The sequence below is a fragment of the Schistocerca americana genome, chromosome 1 (genome assembly GCF_021461395.2).
Source record: "Schistocerca americana isolate TAMUIC-IGC-003095 chromosome 1, iqSchAmer2.1, whole genome shotgun sequence".
Classification (NCBI taxonomy): domain Eukaryota; kingdom Metazoa; phylum Arthropoda; class Insecta; order Orthoptera; family Acrididae; genus Schistocerca; species Schistocerca americana.
In genome coordinates, this window is record NC_060119.1 from 357,304,798 (window position 1) to 357,321,681 (window position 16,884).

At 39.3% G+C, this 16,884-nt stretch overlaps 1 protein-coding gene across 2 annotated transcripts in view; it reads left to right on the forward strand.

Annotated features, from left to right (window-relative positions):
* Positions 1-12,466, forward strand: part of LOC124622634 (regulator of nonsense transcripts 3B) — an 81,787-nt gene extending 69,321 nt beyond the window's left edge. For both annotated transcript variants that reach the window (XM_047148414.1, XM_047148420.1), the window contains exons 6-7: positions 9,013-10,324; positions 11,761-12,466. In XM_047148414.1, coding sequence (XP_047004370.1) covers positions 9,013-10,324; positions 11,761-11,985 — 1,537 coding nt within the window. In that variant the 3' untranslated portion in view covers positions 11,986-12,466. The remainder of the gene's footprint in view (positions 1-9,012; positions 10,325-11,760) is intronic.
* The last annotated feature ends 4,418 nt before the right edge of the window (positions 12,467-16,884 follow it).

The window sequence follows — 16,884 nt, forward strand, 5'->3', positions numbered from 1 at the left end:
AGCTTCATCAACTCTGGTTAACACCTGGCCAATGTAGTCGTCATCCACGTCATCAGGACGTAACGGAAACACAGTGTCCATCATCGTTGCCTCACGCCCATGCACCAGGAAAAATGGTGTAAATCCTGTGGTGTCTTGTTTGGCGGTGTCGTAGGCAAATGTCACAAAAGGTAGCACCTCATTCTAGTTGCTCTGCTCAACATTGACGAACATTGATAGCATGTTGGCCAAGGTCTTATTAAGGTGTTCAATAAGCCTGTTAGTTTGTGGATGGTAGGCAGTCGTCATGTGATGAGCAATGTTCCACTGATGGTTTATCTCTGTCAGAAGATTCAATTGAAAAACTATTCCTCAGTCCATAATTGATGACCTTGGGGCACCGTGTTTTAATACAATGCCTTCCACAATGAATTTGGCTACCTTGAATGCTTAGGATGTTTTCATGGCTTCTGTAATGGCGTATTGCATCAGATAATCAATCCAAACAATAATCCATCTATTGCCACTAGCAGACGTTGGAAATCCTCTGAGAAGGTCAATGTCAAGACGCTGGAAAGGCATTTCGGCTGGTGGAATTGGTATGAGTTGGCCAGGTGGTTTCTGAGGAACTGCCTTTCTTGTCTGGCACTCTCGACAGTGCGACACATAGTAACGGACACTCCTAAATAAATCTGGCCAGAAAAATCTCTTGTGGATCCTATCATATGCCTTAATAAATCCTAAACATCTGGCCTCAGGTGTGTCATGGAATTTCTGTACAACATCTAAGCGCATGTGTTTAGGAAACACCGATAACCACCTCTTTCCAAGCGGATCAAAGTTTTTCTTGCAAAATAATCCATAAACTACCTTAAATTGTCCTTTCCCATCCTCTGGCTGATTTAAGGCAAGCATAATTTGAGATATCTTGGCATCCTTCTTCTGCTCAGCAGAGAGATCCTGGAGTGCAGCGAGACAGTCACTATCTTCATCAAAGTCTTGATGATCTTGCACAGGATTTCTTGAGAGACAGTTGGCATCGTGGTGTTTTCTTCCACCTGTGTACACTATAGTAATGTCATACTCATGAAGACGTAGCGCCCACTTGGTGAGTCGTCCTATTGGATCCTTAAGACCTGTCAACCAACAAAGTGAATGATGGTCTGTAAGAACTGTGAATGGCATTCCATAGAGATACTGTCGAAATTTGCACATGGCCCAGATAACAGCAAGACATTCTCTTTCTGTAGTTGAGTAGTTTCTCTTGGATTTTGAAAGTGTTCTAGAAGCATAGGCTATAACCTACTCTTTTCCATCCAAAATCTGCACAAAAACAGCGCCGATCCCATACCAACTGTCATCTGTGTGTAGCTCTGTAGGTGCTCTCTCATCATACAGACCAAGTGCAGGGTCAGTCATCAGAGCTTTTCGCAGGACATTGAAAGAATCTTGTTGAGCACCATCCCAGATAAATTTGGCATCAGCTTTTAACAACTCTTGGAGTGGCCTGGCTTTGATACGAAAGTCTTTGATTAAACAACGGTAATAAGGACACAACCCAAGGAAGCTTCTCACATCTCTAATACTTTAAGGAATTGGAAATTCCGTTATAGCTCTCATCTTTTCTGGGTCATTTGAACAAGGTGCCCAAGTATTTTGATTTCTTTTGCTCCAAAGAGACACTTTCTTGGATTAAGTTTCAGTCCGGCTTGTTGGAGACACTTAAGAACGGCCCTCAGTCTTTTTATGTGTTCATCAAATGTCCCTGAGAACACTATAGTGTCATCTAAATAACAAAGACACATCGTTGTTCAAAAGTTGCTGATGCATTACACAAACCAAACAGCATTACCTTAAACTCATAAGCGCCCTCAGGGGTGACGAATGCAGTTTTCTCATGATCAGCCTCATCTACATCGATTTGCCAGTATCCTGAGTACATGTCCATGGTTGAGAAAAACTTAGCCCCCTTCAGACAGTCTAGTGTATCGTCAATTCATGGAAGAGGATAAAGGTCCTTTTTATAATTATCTCATTAAGTTTCCTTTAATCAACACAAAAGTGCCAACTGCCATCCTTCTTCCTAACGAGAACCACTGGTGATGACCATGGGCTCTGCGAAAGCTGAATGATGTCATTCTTCATCATTTTCTTTACCTCGTCGCATATTATTCGACATTCCGTTGCTGACACTCGGTATGCTCTCTGGCTTATTGGTTGATAGTCTCCAGTGCTAATCCATTGCTCCACCGCCGGCGGCTTCCCCGCCTGGTGGCTCCAATCCGCAGCCCAAGGCGTTCCCGCAGTTGGTTGTGGTTACTACATAACCAAATCACAAATCCATAAACAAACAAGAAAAAATGCTTGTCTAATTTGCTCTTGTCCTGTTGATTGAAGCATTCAGAGAACTCTTGAAGAATAGCAAGTAGCTTCCCCTGTTGTTCCTTAGTGAGATCGGTGATAGTCGAGCTAGAAGATCTTGTTTTGTAGTGGTAGTGCCAGTTTCGCCCAATGTCTTGGCATGGGAGGTTTCTATGACATTCAGCTGTTCTGCAATTAATGGCTCAGCATTTGCTACGCACATGTGTCTTGGAAGGATCTGTGGTTCTCGGTGACAGTTAACTATCCACAATCCACCGAATCCATTCTTAAACGAAACAACAGAGGCTGGGAGACCAAGTTATTCTTCAGTGGTATGCTTCTCTTACATTCCACTACAAGATCCATGGGTTGATGCATGGTATGACACATGACAGCTACCTTTTCTAGTGCTGACTGCAGGAATGATCACTTCATCCAGTACACATAGTCTCCACACACTCAGATGCGCATCTTCCTGTCCACCGTATCTCATCTCGTCTAGCATAATCTTCAAGCGACCACAATCTATAATAGCTTGAGAAGCTTTCAAAAAGTCCCATCCGAGAATGAAGTCATGACTACAATCGTGTTAGACGATGAATTATAAGGGCTGTGTATGGCCACTTATACCCACACGAATGATACATCTTCCTGTAGGTTTTGCATATTTCCCATTAGCGATCTTCAGCAGAGATGTTTTGCTGTCGACAAATATGGTTTTCTGCAACTGGTAATGGTACTTCTCCTAAATGACTGAATATGATGCTCCAGAGTCCAGAAGAGCTTGGGCTGGTCGGCTATCCATGAGGATATCGACGTAGTTTCCTATAATTTTTGCAGTGATTGACAGTGGAGGATTTTTCTCTTTGGCGGCCTCACCTCCAAGGAAGGTCGCACCCTTTAGTTTTCCAGGTTGCGGCGGCCAGGTGACTGGCTGGAGCTTCTAAACGGCGATGGAGACCTTGATCGGCATGTTGGGGAGCGTCCTCCAGTGGGTAGCTTGCAGCGATGGTGACCTACATCGTCCTGCACCCACATCTTCTTGTTCATCTCTGTTGTCCCGGAATTGGCGTCGGCTAAGATCGGTCTTCTAGCGTGGGCGTCATCAAATATCTGCTGCCTCTCTCGACAATAGTGCAGCACATGTTCCGGTCATCCACAGTGGAAACATACTGGTTGGTTATCCTGGATCCTCCAGACATCAGTCTTTCTTGGTGTCCAAACAGGTTCCTCATGTGGCATTGTGGGAATGTGACTTTGCCTGGGTCTCGACTTTTTTACCGTTTTAAAAGGAAATGAAGAATGAGAGATTGGGTTCAATGTCTGTTCCACTTCCTCCCTTATGACCTCTTAAAATGTCTCTGTTTTTTGCTCACTGTGCAATCCAGGTGCCTTCTGAACTTCCTCTATCACTATCTGATGAAGAACACTTGTGAAATTAGCTTCTTCCTCCACCACAGACATTGATACGACGTTTGGAAGCCATTCAAACTTCTTGCGTATAGTTCCTTTTTGATGCTTTGTCTCGATATACTGGCACCATTTTATGAAGTTGTCTGCTGTCAAAACCTCTTCCAGGAGTAGGGCCTGGTACATGTCCTCAGCAACACCCTTCAGGAGATGTACAACCTTATCTTCAAAATTGTACATCAGATACAAGACCTCTTAAGAAGAGAAGTGAGTTTTGCCACTAGTAATACAGTAGGGTATGTAATTGAAAAGAGTATCACTTTTGCTAATCATGTACAAGATAATTAAGAGCCATTTTCCAACACACTACTGCCATATTTATTTTTATTATTATTATTATTATTTTTTTTTTTTTTTAGTATTCTTTCATTTTATATTCACCTTCAAAATAGCAAAAATGTTTAGCCTATATGATAAAATAAACTGAAAGCTGTGAAATACAGTGAAAACTGCTGGGTTACAACATCTCGGATGTTTGTAACATCTCAGATGTTTGTTTTCCACCTGCAGCCAATAGTTTTATATCATGGTGATGTCATGCTAATGTGGTGGCTTCTAGCATATAGAGTGATAAACAGCAAGCTATAGCAAATGGAGTGACTGCAGTTTCCACTTAGGTTTAATTTATATAGTTAATGCCCTTCAATACCATGCATTAATTTTACTTGCAGTAGTGGAGTTTGGAACCTGTCAACAGAATCTGGAATGTGTTGTGCCTCTGCTGATTGCAGCCAATGTAGCCTACTCCATTTGCTGTGTGCAGCATCACAATCAACTGAATGTATTCAGTGAACAGTTGTGTAATGGCTTGTTTGTCTTTGTTAGGGGACTGATGACCTCAGATGCTAAGTTCCATAGTGCTGAGAGCCATTTTTTGTCTTTGTTGCATTCCTCAGTAGTGTGTAATATATTGTGATGGCAGACAGATAGTTGTAAATGTAACGGATTGCTGGGTTGGAGACACACTGAAATCACAGCACACTTAACTTTATTTCATATTCTTTGGTATATATAAGTACTATATGTGAAGGAAAACTTCTGTGTATATACGTGCTTTCACAAAACCAGCTCTGTTTGCACTACAGCAAATGACGAGTTTGAAGTGCAAACAGTGTGCGTTGGCAATACTTCAGAACACTCCACTTCAACCACTTAGCACAATAAACAAGGAAAAGTTTACAATCAGTACACTTTAGGTCACTGCACTTGTCACCAGAGTATGCTGCTTTACCATTAGCTACAGACGGAAACCACACATCACCACATGTTAGATTCCAATGCCTTTCACCATACCTCACAGTTTTTGGTTTAATTCACCATGTTCATCAATTTTTGCTTTTTCCTGTGTGAGCTCAAAGGTAAGATCTTACAAAAAGTGTGTTTTGACATCTAATTTGTGTTCATATTACGTCGGAAAATAGCTTGATTACCTTTTACCTGGATATCAGTTTCAGTTTTTTGATGTGTTTTTATTTGCTGTTACACATCTGTGATCTTTTAAAAACTGATGAAATTTGCTACCTCAAATTATTGTATAAACATTGTCTTGTATATTTAAATTCCTTCACTTATACAGATTTTATACAATGTATTGGAGAGGATTACAATTTTTGGTCATATATGCCAATTACACATGTTTTTGCTTTTATTTTTGGGGTTTTCATGTTTTCCTCAATTCTTCATTTTCCTCTATTTTGTGTTTTTAAAATCTGAACTGCATGAAAATGTGAGATATGGGTTTCACTATACTACCTGTGCCTGTCCCTGTCCCTGTCCCTGTCCCTGGTGACCTGAGAGGTGCATGCTGGTGTCCCCGCCCCATGGAGCAGAATTGGAAGAGCTTGCTGCAAATGGGCTGCCTAACTCATAACTCTGGTTTGCTTTTTAAGTATGGAATCAGTCACTACAGAAATGTACACCAGTTGATAATCTGTCTACCCTTGGCAATAAGGTAAGCAGAATTTTTGATTATGGGCGGCCAGCACTGCCATGCTGGAGGATTTTGGAATCCCTGGATATACTGTCCTTATACAGTATTGCAATATCACTTATTTTGGAATCATTAACATGATTTAATCACTTAAAACATAGAAAGCTCATTTCTCTTTAGAAGCGAAAAATACCCATCATAAATAATTAGGTAACTAGATGAGGATGTCTTTGATTCAAAACAGTCTAGACTACTGCAGTGCAGAATTAGTCTCTAATGACGTCATTGTCGATGATGTGTTAAACCCTGATCTTCCTTCCTTCCAATGCAGAATGTTGAAAAGAGCAAGGAAGTCAGTAATTTTCAACAACAAATTAAAACTTTCTTCCATCATGGATTTCACATCAGAGAATTATTGAACTTTATCTTTCACTTTCCAAGACTCTAACAATAAGTGTTCTTCCATTAATATGCACACACCACACTGATCAAGAATCTGTGGATGAGTAAAAGATAAACCCAGGCACTCACTAAAGCCATACTTGGTGCACTTCTGAAAGGTTCTGTGGCTATCTCCTGTACGGTACCAAGAGTGATTGTGAATGTCAAAATAAATTCTGCGTCCTATCTCTCAAAAATCAAGGTCTCACTCCTTCACAACACCAATTAATATACCAAAAGTAATGTACAGTCGTTACAAGCACAAAAAATCGGTGAAAGCTTTACAAGTTACGTAAGCAGCGAACCAATTCCACAAACATGAGAACACCTCAAGAATAATGTGATTAGAGCACCAAAAGTCATAGCTATAACAGAAGTCCCTGATTCTTGTGTTGTTGTTGTTCAAGTTTTGAATGATGTCATGAAAGTTTGCTTTAAAACATTTTCATTCACCCTTTTGCAAAACACTATTGGATCAAAAGTATCAAGACACCTGTTAGTGGGTAGGTGTCCACCCTACACCTTTATGGCGGCTTGAGCTTTGCTGGGGACACTTTCAGTGAGGTTCTGACAACAAATGGCAGCTCATTCTTCCTCAAAAAACCAGAGAAGGTAGTGAAGTTGGACGTTGGGGTCTGAAGCAATTCAGGTCAGGACTCAGGGCAGACCAGTCCATTGCAGGAATGTTATTGTCCATAAACCAGTGCCTCACAAATGTTGCATTAAGACAGGGAACATTGTCATGGTGATAAAAACAATTATTGTCTCCGAATCAGTCCTCTAATGTACACAGTACACAATGCTATCAAAAGTGTTACATCTGAGGACCTTACAGGAGTGCAGGCAGGTGATATTGTCGACAACTGCTGATAATTTGACAAGAGCACACCCTGCCATTTTCAAGGCAAAACTGCAGCAAGTAAGCACTGTGCAAGCGAATTTAAAGCTTAGGTTTTCAGAGAAACTTCGTAAAGATAAAACACACACACACACACACACACACACACACACACACACACACACAGTAAATACTAGCACCATCACAAAGTGAAGATGACCAGTGTCAGAAGTTATCGATAGTGAAATTAAGAATCAGTGGATGAGGTTGCTTAAATTCTATCCCTCAGTTTTTTGACAAGCGAGACGGCAGGATTCTAGACAGAATTTAAACAAAAACCACCATCTCTATTCATAAGGTTACTTGCTAATTTAATTTCAATAACTTCCTTAATAAAACTATCCCAGCAGCTGGAAGTGTGTCAGACTTTCCAGATGTTGCTGGAACTTCTGGGAAACAAGGCAGCTTTCAATGGATGAACCAGTGTTGTACTTTCCCTTACTGGCTGTGACATAACTTTTCTTAATGCGTAAGTTTCCTTTCACATAGTAAGTTACTTGATAGCCTTGTCATTTGGTAAGCACTGAGTAAGCCACAGGCAGATTGTATTTAATGACATGAGCCTACAAAATTAACCTCCCAGTCAGATGCAGTAAGATGCGACGTATGTTTTATGCATTTGGTAAGAACACGTCTAGGTTGAAAACTTATAATTGGCGCCCACTGAAGCAGCAGTTTGTCACAGGATGTCTGTGAAACAGTTGATGGGAGAACATTTATCAGTATGAGCAGCAGAACCAATAGGGGATCTCTGTGGCACTATTCATGTTCGGCAAGCAGTGAAAGTATGATTCTTCTGTTAGTTATTGAAAAGTATTGTTCTGTCTTATTCTAAGCTGAAACTAGCAAAAGTGAGACCCTGTCTTTAAATGCTGTATCTTGTTTCTCTTATCTAATGATAACAATTTGTATGTATCTGTGAAGAACTGTTTTTGTTTCTCAAGCTGAACTGCACAGTTGTTCTACCATCCAGAGACATAGAGAGTCTTTTAACCTTGCTCTGTAGTAAATTGAAGTAATGTCTAGAGTTTTGGGAATAATTTCTTTTTGTTAAGTGTGTACATTTCTTAAGTTACTATCACAATTAGAAACTGCATACACTTTTGATTTTAGTGGAGACAGTGATGCAACTGTAGCATATTCTTCAACTCAGTATCTTACAGCTCTCAGAAGTAATTCTCACTCATTTATGACCATATAGAAATGTAACATCAAGAGGGCCTACTATTTCAACAATAAAAAGTCTGTATGAATGTTAAGAATTCTAAATCGTAATTAACTATTTGACCAATCCACACTTAGCATTTTCTCCACTTCTTTATCACTTCTGCAAGTCTTGAGAATAGTGTTATTCCATTTTCATGATTAAATGTACTCTTTTAGAAGCCACCATAGAACAGTATCTAAGTGCTGTAATGTAAGCTGGTGTGGTGGATTCTTATAAGATTTTGAATGGCTTTTATTTTGTAGATGGAGTCCCTAGTGTACTCTTCATAGTTTAATTTCCTTTGGGTCTTTGGCTGCTGCAAATATCTCTGTAAGTTATAACACGAATATATTTTGATTTGAAAATTTGAAGCCATCAAGTCTCACCTTTTCCTGCAAAAATTGCTAAGTAAGGGAAGGGCTTTTCTGTATTTATTTAACAAGCCAGCCCAAGTTTTATATCATTATTAATTAGCAGAAAATGGGCAGCTGTAGTGCACTCATTAACTGCATATTATAAAAGCCAACAAAAACTGGCACGGAAGATGTTAAGTGGAGTGTTTTCACATCAATAAGAAAAACAAGACTTATGATACGTTAATGTTTGTGATAATTTTGCACATGTACATGGCCCCCAGTTAATGTTTGTGATAATTTTGCACTTGTACACAGCCCTTTCTTTCATATGTCTTTCTTCCTGTCACTAAAAGTAAATCAATTTTCACAGGACACGTGATGTGAAGAGCCGGGAAAGTGGGCCAAAAAGCTACAGAGATGAACGACAAAAACTTGCTGAAGGGAGAATACATAGAAAATTATTAGATGACCAACGGAAGAAGGTTGTAAATGAGAGGAACCAGAATACAAAGTCTGGGGATGCTCATGCCAGTCAAGAACTCGATAAATCTGTTTCTTCAAAGGACACACATCCCAGAAAATCTTATAAGGAAATGAGAGATATAGATAGAAAGGGTGGTAATGAAAGACACAGTAGCAAAGATGATAAAAATATTAAAGAGTCAGAAAACAGGAGAAGTTATCGAGAAAATGAAGGAAGAAGACATGACAGATACACATATGGAAAAGATACAGAACATAAGAGGAGTGGCTATGGCAGTGAACACAGGAGGTCATCTAATTCACATAGTGAATCAGAGACAAGGAAAAAATCTATAGACAGCAAAGTTCAAGAAAAAGACATCAGTGCTAAGAAACTAGTCGATGACCCTGGAGAGCCTACTGATGGTGCCTCAGAGGACAAAGAAAATAAGGAACAGTGTCATGAAGAAACTGAACAGGAAGCAGTGTCTGGTGTTGAAGATAATAGTGCACAATTAGACATTGTTGAAGGAACGGCTAGTCAGCAGGATAACAAGAAATCTGTGAAGAGGAGCAGTTCTGTGGGTGGACATGGCAGTAACCAGTCATCTCAAGTTAAGCCCAATGAAAAAATAATTGTTGATATAAGAACGAAAGCTGGTCAGCCACTGAAAAGAAGTAATTCACTAGATTTTACTAATGTTTGTATTGATTCAAACAGCAAGCGCATAGATGCTGTAGTGCATGAAAAAACTGATAAACCGGACAATTTATTAACTGAGGAGGCTATTTCCAAGAATGTTAGCAGAGCTGAAGACAGAAAAACCTACCAATTTGATGACAATAATGAACAAAAAGGAAGTACCAACCCAGAAAATGGCATGCTCCTTCCCGACTGTGGAGAAAATGATACAGACAGCCACAACATTAACACAGATGAGGAAGCAGTCAGCTGCAAGGAAGAAAAAGAACAGACACTAGATCAAGAGAATGGAGAAAATCAAGACCAGGAAGCAGACAGTGTGCAAAATATAAATGAAAATGAAATGTCTGCTTGTGACAACTGTGAACTGAGAGATGACCAGTCTGTGAACAAATCCAGAGATGTAAAAAGTAATGATAGTTCAGTCTCTTCCACAACTTCGGGGAACGCATCTGGCAATATTACAGAATCAGAAAGTAAGCGAGATCCTCGTGCTGAGAGAAGAATTAGAAATAAGGTAAGTAAAGTGTATAATGCAATGGCAATTATTATATATGCTGTTAACATTCATATGAGGAATATGAAGAGCCAGTGTGTATGCACAGGCTCACAGGTTAAGTTTACACATGTAAAAGTTCAAAGTGGAAATACTCAGTGTTAAGGTATGTTGAAAAAATTATGTTCCTAGATTTCTGAACACGGAATGATAAATAACTTTTTTTCCCCATGAAGGAGGGTCAAATAAAAATTGTAAGTGTAGCAGTAAAAAATAAAAAATGGTGCCAGTAGCCTTAAATTGGTAAAACTTTGCAACTGCTGACATTAAAAATCATCTTTGGTCTGCAGTCAGATTGAAACAAAGTAGATTGTGGTCTGCAGGTGTTGTGTTGCAACCTGACATTGCACGGGCCATTTAACAACAATAGCAGACTAGAATTTTGAGTGTCTTCAGCATCAACTATACTCAACACCACATCTTTCCCAGATTTATTTTGATATGTTTGATCCACTCAGAGAAGCTCTGGGTTGGAAGAAGTGCCACTCTATTGGAAAGGTATGCCACGTGGAGCATATGTGATTATGAAGATCCCAAAAGATTTCTCTTATACAACAATTTAGGCTCTTTGTAAATGCTGATGAACTTTCAGAGGGGATGGGTGAGACTATGTCGAAGAGGGATACAGTTTTGCGCCATGTGTGAACAATAAAAATTTAAAAAGGAATATATTTACATTTTCATTTGACTCAGCTCATAGTAAATCAGACAATGTGTCAGCTTAACATCAAATAAAATATCATGCGTGAAACCTGTTTCTTTGTGTCATTTGGTCTGTCTTTTGAGATAAGGATTCTACTTTTTATACACACACTGTCATTCAAGGCCTCTGTGTGCTAATTTTACTATAAAGTGTAAATAATGATTGTGATACTTTTAAGATGAAGTGAAGTGTTGATTGTCACATAATTACAAAGTCAGTGATTGCTTGTGTTTAAATCTCCGGACTCAATGGTGGTCTAGATTTGGAAGGGTAGGAATGATTTTGGAGGAGGGCAGGGGACGATGAAAATAATTGAAGGATTCATAGAGCGATGAAACATAGTGGAAAGAACTGCAGGTTGGGGCTGTGTGTACTTATGAATTTTTTTCTGTGTGGATGGAGAGGCCATTCTCTGTCATCTGTGTTGTGTTTTGTAACAAAGGACTACAGTTTCAGCATTTTTTTCTTTTGTATAGAATTTAAATGGAGTTGTAATGCCACATTCCTAAGGGTAAGAGATGAAAACCACAAATAATAAACATCCTGACAGGCTAGTTTCAATACCTTGGTTGTTCTTTCTGCTTAGAAGTGCATTTTGGGCATAGCTTATTCCAGTGTAGAATAAAAGTTTTAATAAATTTCTTGTCCAAATGAGAACAAATGAAATCATGTGCAAAATTGGTTTTCCTTGCAGGATCGACCAAGTATTGAAATCTACAGACCAGGTATGGGAAGATTCAGTATGCAGCGTAAAGAACGTGAAAAAAGTGCAGTTACTGGTAGTAGCCTGGAACAGGATTCACCTTCAACAAGCCCATCTCCTTCGCCGTCTTTACGCCCAATTTCTGCAAGCAGAAGTAGGGCAGGCCAAGAACTTCGTTCCATGACCTTCAAACGTAGTGTTAGCCGTGAAAAATAAGCGCAGAAGCGGATAACTTTGGTAATTACATTTGAAGCTGCTTCTCTGAGGTGGAATATTTTACTCCTGGTCATGTCTTTCTGTGTTGGCGCCCTAGATGACTGAACTACACATGCATGTAATGGAAATGTGTTATTACCTTCAGTTAAAAACATGTTGTTTTTGATACAGATGTCAGTGAAGATTGTGATGGTACAGAGTGATCATACATGTGGATGATAGCTAATGCTCAGTGAGAGGCTGACATATGTATCTTATTGACTGACAAGAATTCTTACTTAGATTTTCAGATAATGATCCATTGTACAACAGCAATGTAAATTGTATGAAACATCTTTTAAATTTGTTTTCAAAAAGTAAAACAGAATGGCAAAGACGTGGCAAGAAAATCTCTTTGTATCAGTAACTCAGAAACAAGAGGAATTGTTGACATGAAACATGATAGTTGTTGGGGAAAATAATAAAGATGCTATTTCCATCACTCTTTGTTTTCCTTATATTTACATAGAAATCCTATTCTGATTGTTGATAATATTTCTTCGCAGGTACCACTTCATGCTGTTTCTTTCTGTTTTAGTGTTACTGTTGCTCCCATTTGTCACACAACCTTAGTACTACACAAATGATGCAGTTTACATTAAGTTTTAACTCCATTTAATACAAACCTCACTGTTATTCTGGACTTACGGTCTCATTTAGGCTGTTAGCATAAAAGTGTGGTTGTACATATATTATTATTAGCTATCAGATCATCATTGTTTGTTATTTTGTGTAGCTACATAGGTAGCCTTCCAAACTAAAACAGCTCCAAGTGACTTCTAATTTGATAATATAAGACTAAATGCTAAGATAAATGCATTCTGTCTGTCCTTCCATAGTTGTGAGCTTTTCAGTGTTGCACGAAAGTGTTCCTTCATGATAGTAACCCAACTGAAATACATTTCATGTGAGACTCATTCCAAGAACAAAGGTGAAAATGCTTTGGTGAGTCAGATTGTGCATGTTTTGTAGCTTTTTACCCGTAGAGCATGGAAATTCCAGCCTGTCAACAATCTTGTTAGACTGCACATTTTCAGGTTTCCAGCCATACTGACAGTTTTCTGTGCACACTGTTTTGATAACTGGTCAGGGCACACTGAGGTGGCAAAAGACATGAGATAGCGACATGCACATATGCAGATGGTGGTGGTATCACATGCAGAAGATACAAAAGGCCAGTGCATTGGTGGAGGTGTCGTTTGTGTTCAGGTGATTCATGTGAAAATGTTTCTGATGTGATTATGGCCACATGACTGGAATAAACAGACTTAGAATATGGAATGCTTGTTTGAGCTATATGCATGGGGTAATTCCATTTCAGAAATTGTTGTGGAATTTAATATGCTGAGATCCACAGTAACAAGAGTGTGCCGAGGATACCAAATTCCAGGCATTACCTCTCCCTACAGACAATGCAGTGGCTGACAGGCTTCACTTAACAACTGAGAGCAGTGGTGTTTATGTAGAGCTGTCGGTGCTAACAGACAAGCAACACTGCTTGAAATAACTGCAGAAATCAATGTGGGGCATATGACAAACATATCCATCAGGACAGGGCAGTGAAATTTGATATTAAAATGCTATGACAACAGTGACGTGAGTGCCTTTGCTAGCAGCACAACATTGCCTGCACCGCCTTTCCTGGTCTCATGACTACATCGGTCGGACCCTAGATGACTGGAAAACTGTGGCCTGATCAGATGAGTCCTGATAGGTGATAAGAGCTGATGGTATGGGTTGAGTGTAGTGAAGACCCCATGAAGCCATGGAGCCAATTTGTCAATAAGGCACTGTGCAAGCTGGTGGTGGCTCCATAATGGAATGGGCTGTGTTTACATGAAATGGACTGGGTCCTCTGGTCCAACTGGACCAAACATTGACTGGGAATGTTTATGTTCAGCTACTTGGAGACTATTTACAGCTGTTCATGGACGTCATGTTCCCAAAAAAGATGGAATTTTTATGGATGACGATGCACTGTCATCAGGCCACAATTGTTCGCAGTTGGTTTGAAGAGCCTGTTGACAATTCAAATGATTAATTTGGTCACCCAGATCACCCCATATGATTTCCAGCGAACATTTACGGGACATAATTGAGAGATCAGTTTGTGCACGAAATTCTGCACCAGCAACATTTTTGCAGCTGTGAATGGCTGTAGAGGCAGCGTGGCTGATTATTTCTACAGGGGACTTGCAACGACTTGTTGACTCTAAGTCATGTCAAGTTGCTGCACTACACTAGGCAGGTGGAGGTCCGACAGAATATTAGAAAGTATCTTACAGATTTTCTCACCTCAGTGTATTTTCCTCTTGCCATTTGGTGATATTATTTATACTTGCTACATGGATCTCAAGCAGACTGTTATTGTTGCAACTATAAATAAACACAGAATGAATACAATAGAGGGAAACATTCCACGTGGGAAAAATATATCTAAAAAAAAGATGATGAGACTTACCAAACAAAAGCGCTGGCAGGTCGATAGACACACAAACATACTTACAAAATTCAAGCTTTCACAACAAACGGTTGCTTCATCAGGAAAGAGGGAAGGAGAGGGAAAGATGAAAGGATGTGGGTTTTAAGGGAGAGGGTAAGGAGTCATTCCAATCCCGGGAGCAGAAAGACTTACCTTAGGGGGAAGAAAGGACAGGTATACACTCGTGCACACACACACACACACACACACACACACACACACACACACACACATATCCATCTGCACATACACAGACACAAGCAGACATTTGTAAAGGCCCGGGATTGGAATGACTCCTTACACTCTCCCTTAAAACCCACATCCTTTCGTCTTTCCCTCTCCTTCCCTCTTTCCAGATGAAGCAACCGTTTGTTGCGAAAGCTTGAATTTTGTGTGTATGTTTGTGTTTGTTTGTGTGCTTATCGACCTGCCAGCGCTTTTGTTTGGTAAGTCTCATCATCTTTGTTTTTAGATATAAACACAGAATGAGGTAGTCATGCTATGACTTTCAGAAAGGTTGTTAAATTGTTTTTGATAAGGAGAGGATTGTCTGTCCTCCAGTTCAGGCTGATCGTCTCCTGAATTATATGCGTGTGTCAATGGGGAAAAGTGGGTGCTTTGCTTTGAGTGATCTCTACATAGAGTTTCTAAAACAATTAGCAGCAACAATGCTCTGGACTGTGCCTGACAAACTAGGTTACCATATAGTGTATGGATGCTTGCAAGCAAGTTAGCATTTATAATGCTCAGGAATTGGAGATTGACAATATTGTGTGTCTTTTTGAACTGCCTTCATAAGTGTAATGGAGTCTAGTATCGTCATTGGTGGGTCCATATGGATTTCTTGTTCCAGTGCTGTGTTTACAGCTGATTCATCTAAATAAATGCAGGGAAAGCTGGTCTCAAAGGAAAATGACAGAGTATGTTTAATAAAATTTGAATGTCAAAATGACAATATCCAGTGCCAATATTTTTATTTTATATCATATTTTTTTCACAATTTTTGATAAATACTTAAAGTTGTTCTATTGAAAGTATAGTAGAGCATAATTTTACTTTCAGTGTGTGAAGGAACCTTACTGCCTTTTGAATTTTCATCATGTTCAGTCTTTGACTGTGGGAAGCAAGTATATGTGGCACAGGAGTAGTAGTCTGATTGCACTATTGGGGGTGGACGGTGTGAATGGAATAACAGGATTTCTGACGTGAAGAAATAGCACACTAGTCGTGGTTAAAAACAACTTTTAGTGCAACTCGTGTGCTATTTCTTCACATGGCAAGATTGGTCTTTGTGGCGGGCGTAGACTTGCGAGGGGAAATAACTACGTAATCAGCTCTTTGCGCTACCAACAGGAACTGCAACATTTAGTTTCACCATGCAATTTCAACATTACAACTGCTAGGTAACTGGCGTTGGCAGAAACGAAAAAACAGGGAGGTATCCTAGACAGATCCAATATGTTACAAAACTGAATGACGGACACATTGGACACCTTCTATTGTCACTTACTTTCAGTTACCATTATTAGTGAAGTGGTTGTTGCCAAGCATGAAGATGCATCATTTTCCTTTCAGTTCTTGCTCTAAGGGGGATAGGCAGGCTGCAAACTTGTTGATTTACAGAATATCGAATAATAAATCAATACTTAAATATACGGACCTAAAAGTGGCATGTTTACAATGTGCAGCCGATATTTTTATAGGCCGGTATGTTGATATTTTTTTCGTCGAAATTTCAATACTTGTTTCTGATATATCGAGAGCCGATAATGATACTTTTTTTTGCTATTGATGTAGTGGATTCCCGATGTTTTTAAAAATATCAACAGTCCTAGTCTCTCCTTCATTAATTTTATGAAAGCTGAAAAAATGGGAAATTCTTGGTCATCTAGCCAGTGTTTAGTGATTATAAGATGAGTCAATGTTACCTCTTAATATCAGGATGCAAAATTGTTTTTGGAAGTGCGTAATTAGATCAGGATTATTTTATAAAATTGTTTCATGATAATATAAATGTAATTAATAACTTTTGGTATAAACTGCTCAAAAAATGTTTTGCATCATCTGCATATCAATGAATAGACTTAGGAAGAAATGAAAAACAAGCCGTATGAAATGTAAAAAGTAACTTTACTTTGAAACAAAAACAAAATAATATCCAAAGTTAAGTTCAGAACTATATATCATTACACACATGTGTAAAAGAAAAATATTGTCAGGTAACAGACAATATCACTGCTCTCTGTACTGTGCACTGTAATGCACTGGAATGCTTGGCATGCTGGCCCAAGGTGGTCAAGACCTTGCTGCTTGAGCCTGTCCTGCTTCGTGGCGGTTGTCCTCCAGAAGTCATACTGTGTGCCAGGAGGATTCCTGCC